At 50.8% G+C, this 16860-nt stretch overlaps 1 protein-coding gene across 3 annotated transcripts; it reads right to left on the reverse strand.

The window, feature by feature from the left end:
• Positions 1 to 1423: 1423 nt before the first annotated feature.
• Positions 1424 to 10951, reverse strand: POMGNT1 (protein O-linked mannose N-acetylglucosaminyltransferase 1 (beta 1,2-)). Of its 3 annotated transcripts, none has more exons than XM_064281904.1 (22): positions 10842 to 10951; positions 10214 to 10384; positions 9496 to 9610; positions 9247 to 9365; positions 8513 to 8578; positions 8324 to 8437; positions 7058 to 7175; positions 6769 to 6867; positions 6446 to 6573; positions 5985 to 6055; positions 5678 to 5753; positions 5413 to 5496; positions 5283 to 5324; positions 5009 to 5067; positions 4642 to 4714; positions 4431 to 4559; positions 4221 to 4346; positions 3178 to 3242; positions 2948 to 2992; positions 2567 to 2702; positions 2182 to 2291; positions 1424 to 2088 (listed from the first exon to the last, which is right to left on the reverse strand). In XM_064281904.1, exons 2-22 carry the CDS (start codon positions 10331 to 10333, stop codon positions 2001 to 2003), a joined length of 1983 nt encoding a protein of 660 aa, XP_064137974.1. In that variant the 5' UTR covers positions 10334 to 10384; positions 10842 to 10951; the 3' UTR covers positions 1424 to 2000. The 3 variants fall into 3 exon arrangements, with proteins under 3 accessions (XP_064137974.1, XP_064137973.1, XP_064137975.1); XM_064281903.1 differs by having other exon boundaries at positions 4642 to 4729; XM_064281905.1 differs by lacking the exons at positions 1424 to 2088; positions 2182 to 2291; positions 2567 to 2702; positions 2948 to 2992; positions 3178 to 3242 and adding an exon at positions 3249 to 3580 and having other exon boundaries at positions 4642 to 4729.
• Between the last annotated feature and the right edge of the window lie 5909 nt (positions 10952 to 16860).

Raw genomic sequence — 16860 nt, forward strand, 5'->3', positions numbered from 1 at the left:
ACTCTTCCCAGGCTTTCCAAGGGCAGCCCAGAACTATCACCCCCTTGTGGAGCCCCAAAAAGGAGAGGCTTGGCCAGAGCCACGCTGTACCTGAGAGTTAGCCTGGGAGGTCCAGACCAGGAGCCCACTAAGGCGCTGGGCAGGGAGAGGAATCAGCCCACCTCACCCTCACCACCACATTGCTCCTCCCCCAGGTGCCTGTGTGGAGGCTGCAGGGGATTTGTTTATCCAGGGCAGGCTTCCACCTCATCACGGGCTAACTGCTCCTCAACCTGGCTGTTGTGCCACCTCAAGCCCTGTCTCTAGCTCCAGTAAACACTGAAGGCGTCAGGGTGGCGAAAAACGCCCAGGCCATACACCACCAGTGCCACTGCTGAGCTGGGCTCCAGGCACTGGTGGGAATGGAAAGCAGGCAAAAGGGGAGTTCCAGTCAGTTCGTGCCTCCTTAGCCATGGCTCTATGTAAGCTCAGCAGGTCCAGCCGCCAGGGCTCAGCAGACCCCTTCTTAAGAGGTGGTCTATACTCTCCCTCCCCATCCTAAGTCCTTCACAGGTCCTTAAAATGTCATCCCCCCCTTGCCTTAGGCTACCTCACCCACTCCCTGTGGACAATCTCATCCATTTTCTGGTACTTTTGTTACTATCTAACTCAGATCTTCCTAACTTCTCTGGGTCACTGGCCTGGTGAGAATCTGATGACAACTTATCACCCTTATCTCCAGAAAAATACCCAGACGTGGAATTCTGCATTTAAAGTGCCTTTTATGGGCCACAGAAAGGGGCCTTGGTGGCACAGTGGTTGAAGTACTAGGCTGCTAACTGAAAGGTCAGTGGTTCGAACCCACCAGCCACTCCATGGGAGAAATACGTAACAGTTAGCTCCGTAAAGATCACAGCCTTTGAAACCCTCTGGGACAATTCTACTCTGTCCTAAAGGGTCACTATGAGTCAGAATTGACTCGATAGCAACTGGTTTTTAAGGGCCACAGACATCTTTCTAAGCTCTTATGTCCCCACCAATAGCCCCGCCCTTGTCTCACCTACTTCCTTCTCACCCCCAATATCCTCACCTGCTGTCCCATCCTCTCCCTCGACCACCAAGTATCCCTTTTTACTCTCTCCTGCTCCATCCTGGGGGCAGGTGCCTGGCCAAGTTAGGCGGGAGCCAGCCTAGGGGGTTAAAGACTGGGGAAAGGGCATGGGATGGCTGCTCCAAGCTCAGCCCCAAATGGGGCAGGGCTAGGTCCAGGCTGTCCTAGGGCGCAGCTTGGGCATCCCCTGGTGGTCAAATGGCCTCAAATGGAAGACAAACCCTGTGGAAGTAAGGAAAACTCACCATCTATCGTGGCTATTTTCTTTCTCTCTCTTAAACACACACACACACACACACACACACACACACACACTCACAAGACACATCCCCAGAGGTTTTCTCCTTTTTTAATCAATGACCACATTATTCAGCTTTGGAAACCTGGACAAAAGGAGGCCAAGAAGAGGCCTGGTCCAGTGTCTGAGGGTCTCCAAGTAAGTCTTTGTCAGATGTGGGCCCCAGCTGGGCTTGTCCATGGGGTGGGCACAGCAGTTTCCTGAGTAAGAGCCAGCCCCACCCTCAGGGCAGCACCCCAGCCCAGAAAGAAATCAAGGCCCCCCCAGGCTTTGGCCTGTTTCCAAGGCCCTCAGCTTCTGTGGGACTCAATAAATAGGTTAAATTCTGAGCCAGGCCTGGGAGGAGGCAGATCAGCTGCCCAGGGATCCTAATGATTCCCAGGTACCATTCTGCCCTTCCCCAATAAGGAAGTAAATAAATAGACCTTCAACTCAGGAAGAGAGATATTGGAGCAGGGAAACTTTCCCCTTGGAGTTAGTAATTAAGTCACATGTTAAAAACAAACCAGCCCCAGCCCCTGCCAGCACCTACAGAATCCTACAGGATGGGGTGAAGGGCTAGCCTGCCTGGGGGTACACAGTACCCAGCCCTGCAGGGTCTTGGAGGAGGTCTCATGTCTGCTCTGCAGCTCCTGGGGCCCCCTCCTCCTTTGGGGGTGGCTCCAGGAAAATTGGGGTGACTGATGGTGGCTTCTTCACCCTGGGAAAATAATATGAGAATGTATTAGGGAAAAGGTCATTAGCTATGTCCCCACTAAGTCCCTATTCCACAGGGCAGGGAAGAGTCACTCACGAGTAGGGGGAGGCTGGGACTCCCACCACCAGAAAGTGGTTCTTCTTCCGAAACAACCTCCATAGGCCCCGGTGGTTGCCACGCACGTCCAGGTCCCAGATACGGAGGCACTAGGGGTGAAAGAAGGTACAGGTCAGAGGGCTGTGGGGAGGGAGCACTGAAGACTCTTTGGCCCAGCCCCTACCTACCCCTCCTCAGGAGCCTCCTCAATTTGTAAGAGATAGCATCTTCTGGAATAGGGATTTACACAAGAGAGTTGGAAGGGGGTTCTGAGGGTATGAAAAGAAGGTCTGAGGTAGAAGATTCCAGAACAAAGGCTCCCTGTATCTTGGGGCAGTGTGTGTAGGGGGAGAGGGGTGTTCCTGGGTGGGCTGTGTTGGGGCACCTTGGCAAGCTGGGTCCAGGTGGTGAAGTCATCGTCTCTCTCCATTTGGATAAAGGCCACATAGGTGTGGCCCTCTGTGTCTGGCAGAAAAGAGTCTTCACAAGGATTCTTGCTGTGGTCCAGGATCTTGGCCCCACTGCAGTGGACGGGGGGACAGGGTAGGGGAGTTAGGTCAAGACAAGGCCCGCTTCATGGGCATGCCGTACAGGGCCCCATGCTCAGATGGACCCTGTGCTTGGTTTAATGCTTGGCTGCTGCCATCTTGAAATTCAAGAGAGCCTGCATTTTCATTTTGTACTGGGCCCTAAAAATTATGGGGCTAAAACCCCCAATATCTCTTCCCCATTCCCTGCCAAACACCCCAACTGCCCTAGGCCATACCTGAGCAGCCTATGAATTTCCACTTCATAAGCTTCTTTCTTCAGACTGAAAGGGAAGTGGAAGTGGGTCAGGGGAGGGGACAGCCCCTTACTACAATCCCAGGGGCAGTAGTGGGCAGGGCAAAGGGCCACATGGGAATTGGGCAGGCCCCAGGGCTGGAAAGGACTGTCAGGGACTGATCCATTAGGGCTCAGAGATGTCTTTCCCCTTACCCTACCCCCAGGCCCCACCTGTCCACATTTCTAAGCTGGACACCTGGAACCGTGTTGAACCTGTGCTTCTTGAAGTATGCTTCCTAGAGTGGACATAAGAGTGAAAATTAGAGCTTCGCACCATCCAGCCTACACCTACCCAATCACTCACCGCATGTCCACAAGGCCAGCAGACCAACTCCTGGACCTGTAAAGGTCCCTCTAATTCCTGTTTTCCTCATCCTCTTTGCAGCATATTCGGCAGACTCTTACCAGCCTTGATTTGAGTTCCACCATTGCCAGAGAGCTCATGCCCACATATGCAGCTCGTACTGACCTCTGAGCTAGTCCTGCTCCAGTGGTCCTCCCTGAGCCTGCTGCTATAGCCGCAGAAGCCAGTAAAAGGCCCTGCAGGGGACGGTGGGCAAAGGGACAGGGTGGGCTGTAAGAGAGGAAACTGCTGTGACTCAGTGAGATGGTCTCAGGCAAATGTCTCTCTCTCTGGAAGATGAGTAGGGGTCTTGCATTAGCTGGCCTCTGAAGACTCTTTTGGTTTCTAGGAGATTCCAAGCTGGATGCTGTCCATTCCTTTGGGTTAGGTGGTTTCCAGGTCTCCATTGCTAAAACTGGGGAGCTGGCCCTCTGGACACAGCCGAGTGGGGCACGGGGGCATGGGAGTCTCCCTGTTCATCTCAAGCTGAGGCTTAGGACCCAGCACTTACAAGGACAGGCAGTGAGAGGGCAGAGCTTTCAGGGATGGAGGAGTGCTTGGCAGCAGAAATACCCCCCCCACACCCACCGTCCAGTGCTAAGAATAGTAATAAGAAAAATAATACCAGCTAACCCTTATATAATGCTTCCAATTCACTTATTCAATCCTCACAACTTCACAACCTTATGAGGTAGGTACTATTTTCATCTTCATTTTACAGATACAGAAACTTAGGCAAAAAAGAGAATAAGTAATTTCTCCACGGTTACATGGCTACTAAGTGGCAGAGCTGGGATTGCTCCAGAGTCTATGCTTTTGACCACAATACCATACTGAGCTCCCCTCCCCAACAGCCCTGCCTCCAGCTCACATGGAAGTAGCCGTTCATGTTGAGGCCGACAATGCCAAAGTGGTAGGATCGGGAAATGTCAGGGATGATGCACTCTCGGCCCCGGCGTTGTTCAGGCATTCGCATCCACATGTCCCAGTCCCAGAGCTGGAAGGCATAGAAGACTACGACGGTTAAAAGGTTTAAGGCTGGGAGGCCACCCGGCCCACTCACCCTACCCTGCCATGGTACCTTTTCTGGCGTGGGCCACTTGGGCTCCAGCTCCTCCTTGTACAAGGACTTTCTGAGAACCCAGCCAAGTCCAGGCATGGTCTCCACGCGGTACAGTAGTGCTGGGTCTTCAGCCGTGTGTTCATACCCCTGGGGACAGGAGGCCATGGTGGGAGGTATTAGCTCGGGGCATCTACAAACTCCCCAGCTGACCACTGGCCACCCAGCCTACCTGGTCATTCCAGGCTGAGATGCAGTACAGGCTATCATCCTCCTCCAGAAGATGGATAGATTGGCTCAAGAAGCTGAGAGAGGCAAGGCTAACCAAGTTACACAGTGATGCCAGGAGAGCTAAAGCTGGGACTCAGGAGTCATGCCTCCTTCCCCCAAATCCCCATTGTCTCCCTTCACCCTCTGCTCCAGTCCTAACACTTGCCATCCTACCTCTGCCCCTTTGCCCGGGCTTTCCCACCACTTTTGTGCTCACTTCCACCAGAAAGCTCTCCAAAACACCTCTCTGTTTTCTTCCCTGGAGACCCAGCCAAGCCAAAGGTCCTATGCAGCTTACAGGAGCCATAGTGAAGGGGCATCTCCCTTACCTGAAAAAATCCACAGCGATGTCCAGGTCCTCTTCCAGAACCACAGCAAACTTGGCCTCCTGTGGGGGGTGGGGGGTGGACAACGTCATCCCAAAGGCCCCTCTCCCAGGCCCTGGTCTCCTCCATCCTATCCCACTTCTCAGGCAGCATTGCCCTTGTTTTCCTGATCAGGAGATGAGGTCCAGAGAGAGGAAGAGTTTGCTACATAGTAGGACCAGATCTTGTACCCACATCTGCCCTCCCCAGGCTCAAGAGTTCTGTCCTTATGACTCACCGGAAACAGATTGAAAGTAGCAGTGAGACTGGCCTTGTAGTGCTGGGTAGGGAGCAGAAATAGAGCACATGAGCTTTGGGGTGGAGGGCGGGGCCAGGCATCTGCCCCTCCCATCCTTGCCTAGCAGTACCTGAGACACACGGGCATTCTTGATGCTGATGGGAGTATGCTGGATGCCCCTCAGACCAAACAGTGCCACCACATCCATCGGTTCCTGGGGGGCATGGTCATAGGTCACCACATGAGGCTACCCTCCCCTCTGCCGGCTCCGACATGCAAGCCTTTCACATCTCAGAGCCACTGCCTGGGCTGTCTCCCTTGCCAGTTCTCAGAGGTTAACTGCTGCTTAGCACCCCCAGCCCTGTAGGTCTGGGCCCCCACAAGCCCCAGCTCACCTCATAGTAACCATCGATGAAAACTGTTATCATCTGGGGAGATACTCCCTGGGCCGAAAGCAGAGAACGCAGCATTCTAGGGAGCCCAAGAACAGGTTAGGGCCTCCCTGTTCCACCTACTCAGGGCTCCCCGAACATACAGATGGGCCCAAACTCCCCCATGTTAACCCACATAGGTAAATGAACCTAGCATGTGATACCTTTCCATCCACCCCAAGAGCTTCTCCTGTAGGTAGATGAGCCCGGAGTTCCCACCTGTTAAACACTTTCCTATTCAGTGGGGGGAACAGTCCACCCCCAGGCTCACCTGTATAGGTAATTGGGCCGGTTTCCTGCAATGACAGCCACAGGTACATTGAGGACCTTGTTGTTTGGGAGCTGAGGGAGAAATAGCTTTCAGCTCTTGACTCATTCTTTCCCAAACTGGGAACCCCACCTAGGGAATAGTTCTCTGAAGGGGGGCAATTAGAGGTGTTTCTGTCCCTAAACTCCAGGGTAGATAGGGAAGGAGTGGAGGGTCTTACCTGGCCTAGCCTCTCTACACACTCAGCCCAGCACCAAACCCTGAACTTTTGTTCACACATCTAACCCTTCACCACCCCCCACCCTCAACCAGGATGCTCCTTTTGTCTTCCAGGGCTCAACACAAATCCCCTCATCCTGGTTCCCTCCCAGGCCAGGGTAGAGAAAGCTGAACCTGGATCTTTCCTCGGGCCCCTTGCCAAGCTGGGAAGAAGTCCAAGCCTTGCTGTCTAAGGCCTTGCTTACCGGGTCAGGGCTGAACTCAATGGGTGTGGGGTCCTTGCAGCTACACACACTCCCATAGCCCTCAACTTTGCTGCAGAAGTGCCTGCGGCGACGGTTCAGCTCCGTGTCTGCCCAGTGGCACTCTGCCTCTGAGGAAGGAATGTGGACAACAGGATGGGGACAAAGCGGTTTTGGAAGACCCAGGGCACACAGTCAAGGAAATGAAGTCCCATAAAGAGGACAAGACCTGGCCAAGGCCTCCCAGAAAGTCAAAGCAAGTTTTTGCCTATGTGCCAACCACCAGCCCAGGTACTGCCCCACAGCCTGTTCCCCACTAACCCCACCTTCGGCTGAGCTTAGCGGTACATCTGTCTTCAGGAGGACTGGGTCCCCCCAGGATGAAAGGGCAGGCGACTTAGAATGTTTCTCCCCGAGGACAGGACCTGGCAGGAGGCAGGAATGAGGGGCAATGAGGGCTCAAGCTCCAGTGTAGGGGCTTCTGCCCATCTCCCTGCCCATGTTCATTCCTCCCAGCACTGCCTCCTACTTGCCCACCACCCCATCCCATTTCCTGAAGTCCTGTTCCTCTCAGGCTCTTGATACTACAGGATGGATGGTTTGTGGTGTTGGCACCTCCTTTTCGTCCCACGAAGGCCCAGGTGTCCCTCCAACCCAGGGCAGGGCCAGCCTGGCTGCCCAGACTCCTCAGCAGAGCCTTGGCTGTGTCCTTGAGGTGAAAGGAGCCTTCATCCTGGGGGACCAGAGAAGATGGTCAGCCCAGGTGGCATGGTTCCAGGAGACGTGGCCTCACAGAGCACCAAATGTGCTTCGGACACTGTAAAACCCTCTACCTAAATTAACTCATTGAATTATCTTAACAACCCTCTGTGGTTACTATCATTTCATAGATGAGAAAACTAAAAGCTTGGACTCAAAGAGTCAACCAAGGTCGCCCAGTTAATAAATCCTTACTATGATCCCACAGGATCTGCACTTCTGTCCCCTGCTGTATCTCTGCTCTCTTTTCCTACCACTCTTCTCTTTCCCTCCCTTATTCTGCTCCAGCTCCACTGAAACCCTTGTTGTTCTGCAAGCACGCCAAGCAACTTCTTACACAGTCTTCGTACTTGCCATTCTTTCTATCTAGAATGTTCTTCCCATCATCTTCCTTCCTCTAGCTTTCTGTTCATGTGCCCTTACAGAGGACTACCCTTTCTAAATCAGCATCTTTCTTGCTTGTCTCCCCCTTCCTTTATTATTTTCTTCCTCATATAAGTTAGCATTTCCTGACATTATACTTTTATTTGGTTGCTTTTTTGTCTATCTCCCTGTGCTGGAATGTAAGCTCCATGAAGGCAGAGACTCTGTCTTGTTTGCCATTTACATCCTTAGCACCCAAAAGTGTCTGGCACATAAGTACTCCATAACTCTTAGTAGAATTAATAAAAATGACAAGGTTAAGATTGGAACCTGAGTCACCATCCTCCAAAGGATCTTTCCACTATGCCATTAAACCCAAAAATCAAACCCACTGCCATCCAGTCGATGCTGACTCATAGCAACTCTACTGAACAGAGCAGAACTGCCCTGTGGGGCTTTCAAGGCTGTAATCTTTAAAAAAGCAGACTGCCACACCTTTCTCTCACTATGCCATATAAAACCTGTTGCCATCAAGTTGATTCCGAATCATAGTGACACTATAGGACAGGGTAGAACTTCCCAATAGGGTTTCCAAGGAGTGGCTAGAGGATCTGAACTGCCGACCTTTTGGTTGGCAGCTGAGCTCTTAACCACTGCACCACCAGGGCTCCTATGCTATATCAGGGGCACAGAAACCAAGGCCTTGAGCAGGGCTGGAGATGGGGGCAATGGGGGCAATGCCAGGACAGAGTCACTGACCTTGACAGTGCAGATGAGCACTCGACCGGGTGCCACCATGTTGAGGAACAGTACCATGGCTTCATCCTCATGAGGAGAGTACGTGTCAAACACACGCTTTGCCATCACGTGGCCCTGACAGGGGACATAAGTCTTGTGAGCTGGTGTCACCGGCAAGAAGAGCAAGAGTTCCCCATCCTAGAATCTCACCGTGGCCTGGTTGAGGACGATGACATGGATGCCCCGGCCCTGTTCCCGGGCTTCATCCTCCAGCACCTGCAGGGTGACAGAGAAGAAACCCAACTCTTCACTCTAGCATTGATGGTCTCTGTCTTTTGGGCACTTAAATCTTCAGCTGCATGAAACTTTCCCTCCTACCTCTACTTCTGCTCATACAGTTCTCTCCCAACCCAGCTTGAAGGCCACTTCTTCCAGGAGGCCTCCAATCTTCCAGGAAACCTCCACAGTACTCCCATCAGAAGAGATCCCATCTTTCAACAACCTTCCCCTCCAGAACTTCCACGGCTCTTAGGGCCCTAGGCTGTCTATGCCTCATCCTGGAGTTATCACATTCCCCTATCAGACTTTGAAGTAGGGCCAGGTTCCATTACCTCCAGGTCCCCAGTGCCCAGTACACGTATGAGTCCAAAAAAGGCAGTGGTTATAACCAACCAGGGAATGATTATGAAGTAAATCAATGAATTAAAAATCTACTAATTATCACTTTTGAGATACCACTACATATAAGATACTGTACATACTTTTCATTTAATTCTGGCAAGTGAAAATCATTAGTCTCAGTCTACTGATGAAGAACTGAGGCCTCCAAAGTCACACAGCTAGAAGATGGCAGAGTTGCAGTTCCCACTTAGGCAGTGGACTCCAGAGTCAACGTGCCATGGCCTGAGCAGGAGTGACGGGACACCAGACCCTGGCCCACTCACCGTGGTACCATCCACTGCCACATACACTTTGCTGCGGCTCGAGTACACCTCCACATCGAGGACCCGCTGGGGGCCACTACCTCTGCGCCGTGGTGGCTCCAGGCGGCCCAGGGCATCATCTGTGGGGGTACAACAGGTCATGGAGATAGTCCCCACAGTAGAATCACCCCTCTTGGGATCTGCCTGCCACTCCAGTTGTGAGATTCCAGGGGACTCCCCACCCCCATCCCACCCTCAGCCTGGCCCCACCATAGTCTTGCTCCGGCTCTGGGTCTTCATTGGCCTCGTTGATTGCTCGACGAGTGTCCAGGATCAATTTAATGTTGACAATAACAGTCACCAGCAGGAACAGCACCGCTCCTGTCTGAGGGGAGGGGTAGGAACGACTAAAGAGGGGCACCCCCTCCAGATAATAGAGGGTCTTCCTGAAAGGAGGGCCCTGGCTGCACTGAGGACACACAGAGAACCTGGAGCCTGTCTCTCTTCCCTCTGTCTACACAGCTCTCCTCCCCAGACTGCGGCCCAGTTTCATGGTAACCTCCCCTAACCTTTCCCCCTCCACCAGGGCCCTCACTGCTCAGAGCTCCTGCACTCTTCCCTTCTGTTTGAAGCCTTCGTTTCCTTGGTCCCCTCCACAGTTAGTTCCAAGAGATGGCACCAGTTTCAAGAGAATCAAGCTGAGGATGGGAACACCTGGATCCCAGCCCGAACTGTCTCACAGGTGTATGTCTCTGGGCAAAACTTGCCTGATCAGATTTCGGACTTCTATCAGAAGCCTAAGAGTTTAGACTTGGGTTCTGATTCCAAAGCTGAATTCTGGGCCTAAATCACTACCTGATGCGGACTTGACACATACAGGTTTCCCCTTTCCAGCCTGGGGGCAGCCAAAGTGGGTCCCAGTGCCCATAATCTAGGCTGGGGAAAAGCTGGACGGGAGCCCCCGAGAGGTCCTGGGACATCCCTATACCTGACAGAACCTCCGAAGGGCCCGCTGGTTGGTCAGTTTATACTTCCAGGTAAGATACCAGCTCCGCTTCTTCCGAGCCCCAAAGGGCTTGATGAGGGGACTGGACTTCCAGTCGTCCATGCTGGGTTAGGGGGGTCACCGCTGTCCTGGCCAGCCCATGCCTTCAGGAACCTGGGGACCAGAGTATCACATGGGGTAAGGTGCTGCTCCCAAAGCCTAATGCCTTCTGGACTGATGAGAGAGGGCCTCCCAGGAACTCTTCCCAGCAGGCATCCGTGCTGTGTGACCTGGGGAAAGCGGCTCAACTTTTCTGGGCCTAGCAGAAAAATCTTAGGAGGGGTCAGAGCACCTGGAAACTCCACTGAGGCTGAGAGAACTATCTGAGTCAGGGGTGCCCAGGGTGCTAGAGGTGGAGGCCAAATAATAGGCTCTCAAGGTTCATCAGGCCTGAAAAGTTCCAAGCCCCCATGCCTTCCCAGTCCTGAGGTGGGCAAAGGGCAGCGCCTACCCCAATCCTTCACCCCCTCCGCCCTCGTCCCCTCGTATATGGCCTCCTCTTCTCCGCCCAGGATTCGAGACCTGCCGCGTCCGCGCCGCCCCTCCCCGAGATCTGCCCGGAGGCACTCACGGCTCAAGGGGCCCGAGCCCCGCGCGGGACCCACTGGGGCCCGCACCGCTCGGCCCGGCGCGACGCGACCTCCGCCTCCTCCATGCCGCTCGCGGCCCCGTCCCGGCCCGGCCCGGCCCTCCGCTTCCGCCGCCGCCGCCGCCGCCGCGGGGTGAGAGGGCGGTGGGCGGTGCTTAGGGAGCCGGAGGCGGCGGTGGGTGGTCTCCGATCAGCCAGTCCTAGTCAGACAGTCAGCAGCTTTGTGCCAGCACCGCCCTTGGCGGGTGGGCTCCTGGAGGAGGGCAACCTGCGCCCCCAGACCCGCCGGATGGCAAACCCAGTTCAAGGCAGAATCCTAGCGCCTCGCGCCAGACCACAGGGGAGGCTCAGAGGGGCTCCAGGCCTCGGAGCTAGCTCTTCACCCCGGCGGGCCTGCCCTACGGAAAGCTGCACCGTAGCCTAGGGTATGCATAGCCTTTGGAGGTGAAGGGGCCTGGGTTAAAAACCTGGTTCCCATCACACACCTTGACCCTGGACAAGTCACTTCACCTCTCAGGCTAGGTTCCCTTCTCTGTTAAACGGGGACACACTTATATGATGCTTAAAAAAAAAAAAAAAAACCTCGCCGACGTGTCAGTTCCGACTCATAGTAAGCCTATAGGACAGAGTAGAACTACCCCCTAAGGTTTCCAAGGAGCAACTGGTAGATTCGAACTGCGGACCTCTTGGTTAGCAGCCATAGCTCTTAACCACTGCCATACCAGGGCTCCACCTATATGTCGCTTACTATATCCCAATCACTGGTATAAACGCTTTACTTAGGGTAATTCGTTTAATCCCACGACAGCCCGTTAGAACCCAGGTAGGGCAGTGGCTAAGAGCTACATCTGCTAACCAAAAGGTTGGCATTTCGAATCCACCAGCCACTCCTTGGAAACCCTACGGGGCAATTCTATACTGCCCTATAGGGTCACTATGAATTGGAATCGACTGGACGGCAACGGGTTTGGTTTTTTGGTTATTATTCCCAATCTTATATAAAAAAAAAAATCTTATAGGTAAAGAAAATTAAGCCCAATGTCACAAAGTTGGAAGAGCTAGGACTCAACCCAGGCGGCCTAGCTCCAGATTCTACTCTTAACTAGAGCACAATACCGGCAATAGTAATACTTAGAGAGTTGTTGCTAAGGTTAAAGGAGAAAACACATGCAAAGCACTTAGACTAGTACAGCGGTTCTCAAACTTTAACTTGCAGCAGAATCACCTGGGGAGCTTGTTAAAATAGATTCCTGGGCTTAATCCTTAGAAGTTTTGATTCAATAGTCTAGGCTAGGGTGGGAGTTTGCATTTCTTACAAGTTTTTATTTGAAGTTAATGGGTGGTCACGGAACAATTGTAAGCAGGGGAGTGATATAACCTGATTTTTATTTTAATGGATTGAAAGGAGACATTAGAGGAAGCCAGAAGACCAGTGATAATATTTTTAAGTTCTTCATATTCTACTGGCTTCTTAAATGGTGGGATGGTATCCCGCAAAATGTTAACTTATTTTAGGAATTGAGGCATTCGGTGGATTTTTTCTAATAAGCGTATATTAGAGCAGAAGAAAACCCAACACTTTTTACTAACATATTTAAAAGATGTCTTTGGGTTTCTACCTAACCCTCTTTTCACAAATTCTCCATGGACGATCTCACCCACTTTCATGACCTCTATTACCACCTAGACTTGTAAACTCATAACTGCAGCCCTAACCTCTCTCCTGAGCTCCAGGCCAACCCACGTGTCAACTAACTGCTGGACATCTTGGACAAAAAAAAAAAAAAAAACAGTTACGTTGAGTTGAATTCAATTTATGGCAACCCCATGTGTGCAGAGAACTGCTCTGTAGGGTTTTAAAGGCTGCAACCTTTCAAAAGCAGATCACCAGGCTTTTCTTCTGAGATCCTCCAGGTGGGTTCAAACCACCAGCCTTTCAGAGTGGGGCACTTAGCCAACTGTACCACCCAGGGACTCCAGGCATCCCCACCAAAAAAAAAAAAACCAAATCCGTTGCCATTTAGTCGATTCTGACTCATAACGACCCTATAGGTCAGAGTAGAACTGCCCCATATGGTTTACAAGGAGCGGCTGGTGGATTCTAACTGCTGACCTTTCAGTTAACAGCTGTAGCTCTTAACCATTACACCACCAGAGCTCCCAAGGACATTTCCACAGGCCCCTCCAATTCATGACTCTGGCTGAAATCATCTCCTCCCACTCCCAGACCTCTTCTTAGGTTTCCTTCCTTGTTGAATCATATCAGGCCAAACAGCTGGGCGTTAGCCTTGGTTCCTCCTTCTCTGTCCAGTCCCCAGGCCAGGTCTGTTTGCTCACCACTATATTCTTCACAGGGGGCTCTGGTGGCACAATGGTTAAAGTGCTCAGCTCTAACCAAAAGGTCAGCGGTTCAAACCCAACAACAGCTCAGAGAAAATACCTGGCCATCTGCTCCGATAAATATTCACAGCCTAGGAAACCCTATGGGGGCAGCTCTACTCTGTCCCAGAGTCGCTCTGAGTGAAAATCAACTGAGCAGCACACAATAACATATTCTCTACACTACACACAATGGTTAGCACATAGTGTTGTTGCAGGGTATAGTGTAGAGAATATGTTGTTAGGTGCCATCGAGTCGATTTTGGACTCATAGTGACCCCATGTGACAGAGCAGAACTGCCCCATAGGATTTTCTAAGCTGTGTCTTTACGGAAGGAACCCTGGTGGCACGGTGGTTAAGTGCTTGGCTGCCAACTGAAATGTCAGCAGTTTGAACCCACCAAAGACTCCACAGGAGAAAAGACCTGGCGATTTGCTCCCACTAAGATTTATAGCCTGGGAAACCCTATGGGGCAGTTCTGCTCAGTCCTATAAGGCCACTGTGAGTCAGGATTGACTGCATGGCATACAATAATTTTTTTTAATTGCATTTTAAGTGAAAGTTTATAATCCAAGTCAGTTTCTCATACAAAAACTTATACACACGTTGTTATATGACCCTACTTGCTCTCCCTACAATACGACAGCACACTCCTTCTCTCCACCCTGTATTTCCCATGTTCATCCAACCCAGTCATGTCCCCCCGCCTTCTCATCTCGCCTCAAGACAGGAACTGCCCACATAGTCTCATGTGTCTACTTGAGCTAAGAAGCACAATCCCTACCAGTGTCATTTTATGTCTTATAAAAAAAAAAAAAAAATAGTCCAGTCTAATCTTTGTCTGAAGAGTTGGCTACGGGAATGGTTTTAGTTTTGGGCTAACAGAGAGTCTGGTATCCATGACCTCTGGGGTCCCTCCAGTCTCAGTCAGACCATTATGTCTGGTCTTTTTACTAGAATTTGAGGTCTGTATCCCACTTTTCTTGGCACACAAAAATTTTTCCAGGAGCAGATCTGCCAGGCCTTTTTCCTGAGGAGCCATTAGGTGGGTTGGAGCTGCCAACCTTTTGGTTAGCAGCCAAGCATTTAACTGTTGCACCACCAGGCCTCTTAGCACATTGTAGGTTCTCCATAATATTTGTTGAAATAACTTATTTGTTCTTTTAACAAATATTTATTTAATTAATTTTTTTTTATTTTGCTTTAAGTGAAAGTTTACAAATCAAGTCAGTCTCTCATACAAAAACTTGTAAACCACCTTGCTATATACTCCCAACTGCTCTCCCCCTAATGAGACACCACACTCCTCCTCTCCACCCTGTATTTCCTGTGTCCATTCAACCTGATCCTGTCCCCCTCTGCCTTCTTTTCTTCCCTGCAGACAGAAGCTGCCCACATAGTCTCATGTGTCTACTTGAGCCAAGAAGCTCATTCCTCACCAGTATCATTTTCTGTCTTATGGTCCAGTCCTATCCCTGTCTGAGGAAACCCTGGTGGCATAGTGGTTAAGTGCTATGGCTGCTAACCAAAGGGTCGGCAGTTCTAATCCGCCAGATGCTCCTTGGAAGCTCTATGGGGCAGTTCTACTCTGTCCTATAGGGTCGCTATGAGTCAGAATTGACTCGACGGCACTGGGTTTTGGTTTATCCCTGTCTGAAGAGTTGGCTTTGGGAATGGTTCCAGTTTGGGGCACACAGAAGGTCTGGGGACCATGACCTCTGGGGTCCCTTTAATTTCAGCCAGACCGTTAAGTCTGGTCTTTTTACAAGAATTTGAGGTCAGCATCCACTGTTCTCCTGCTCCCCCAGGGATTCCCTGTTGTGTTCCCTGTCAGGGCAGTCATTGGTTGTAGCTGGGTACCATTTAATTCTTCTGGTCTCAGGCTGATGTAGTCTCTGGTTTATGTGGCCCTTTCCGTCTCTTTGGCTTATTTTTACCTTGTGTCTTCAGTGTTCTTCATTCTCCTTTGCTCCAGGTAGGTTGAGACCAATTGGTGCATCTTAGATGGCCGCTTGCTAGCGTTTAACGCCCTAGAGGCCCCTTACCAAAGTGGGATGCAGAACATTTTCTTGATACATTTTATTATGCCAATTAACCTAGATGTCCCCCGAAAACATGGTCCCCAGGGCCCTGTCCCTGCTACTCTGCCCTTTTGAAGTGTTCAGTTATATTCAGGAAACCTCTTTGCTTTTGGTTTAGTCTAGTTGTGCTGACCTCTCCTACATAACTAATATTTATTGAATGCCACCGTAAATAAATGAATGTAACCAGTCACCAAGTCCTGTCAATCTTACATCCTAAAGAGCCCCGTTCTGGTCTGATTCTTTCCAATCTCACAACCAGTCTGCTAGTCCAGGCCGTTTCAGTTTCTCATCTTTTAACTGGCCTCCTGGACACCAGATTTTTACCCCTTCAATCCTTTTTCCTTATGAAATCCAGAGTAAGCTTTCAAAACTACAAATGTTTTTTGTCAATCTTTGACTTAAAGCCCTTCCATGGATGAAGAGACACTGTCTAAAGAACAGTGTTACTTAAAATCACAAAGGTAACCATTAGATGAACTAAAAATAGTGATAGAAGTATATAGGACCATTGGAGGAAGGGAAATAGAGAGTATAAGTTATATCCATATTTATAATAGGAAGTCAGTAGACAATGTTTAAAATCAAATAGTAATAGTATAAGCCTACTGTTTAGAATTATGGGTTAAACACCAGGAAAAGAAAAACAACAACAACTGAAAGTGGTTGCCTATGGGGTATTGGACTAGAGGTGGGAAAGGAAAGCAGGAGTAATATTTTCATTGTAAATCCTTTTATAACCATAGACTGGAATTTCTTGGTTTAAACTAAAAAACCAAGCCAAATTAAAAAAAAAAAAGTTTTTAGTGGCTCTTCATTGCCCATAGAATAAAACATAACCTTGCTACTCAAAGTGTGGTCTGTGAACCAGTGGCATGGCCAACACCTGAGAGCTGGTTAGAAATACAAAATCTCAGGCCTCACCACTTACAGAACAAGATTCATAGAAGATTCATATGCACAATCAAATTTAAGAAGACGGATTTACAAGAGCCAGCATAATTTGGCCCATGTGGACCTCTCCAGCTTCAGCACTGTTTGCTTCCTCACTGGCCGGGAGGGCTTTCATTTCTGCTCCTTCTCTCTTGAGTTCTAGCCACGGGGCTAGTATTGGAGTGTGTGTTCCAGTGACTAGCTAAATCTAGACAGTTTTAGACCCAGCTCCTCTGCTCCAGGAAGCCTTCCAAAATCCTCTGCAGCCCTCTGCTACCGCTGTCCTTTAACCTTCCACATCCCCGACTGAGAATGCTTAGCCTTGATTCAGCACGCATTTATTGCGCGCCTGCTGTGTCCCTGGCTGGATTCAGTGCCCGAGTAGGGAGAAGACGTGGAGTTCTCCTAGGTACCCTTTCAGGTACAAATCCAGTATCGGCCAGCTCGACACATTCCAGGGCTAGAGGTTGTGTGCGCAGCACTCGAATATATACATAGATTTGCGCAGCTTTTCTGAGTGTTACGGCACCTTCCTCCCGCCCCCCGCGCCGCGCGGGCGGGGACCCACCCGGTCGGCTCCGCATAGGCACGGGAGACTGGCGGTCCC

Source organism: Loxodonta africana, chromosome 3 (genome assembly GCF_030014295.1).
Source record: "Loxodonta africana isolate mLoxAfr1 chromosome 3, mLoxAfr1.hap2, whole genome shotgun sequence".
Classification (NCBI taxonomy): domain Eukaryota; kingdom Metazoa; phylum Chordata; class Mammalia; order Proboscidea; family Elephantidae; genus Loxodonta; species Loxodonta africana.

Bases quoted from the DNA above. Each gene is read 5' to 3' on its own strand.
- POMGNT1 (XM_064281903.1), bottom strand. From the start codon at position 10,333: ATGGACGACTGGAAGTCCAGTCCCCTCATCAAGCCCTTTGGGGCTCGG. The intron at 7,176-8,323 runs GTCAGTGACTCT...CTGGTCCCCCAG, and splicing joins TGCTCATCTGCACTGTCAAG to GATGAAGGCTCCTTTCACCT. The intron at 5,754-5,984 runs GTGAGCCTGGGG...TGGGCTCCCTAG, and splicing joins CGGCCCAATTACCTATACAG to AATGCTGCGTTCTCTGCTTT.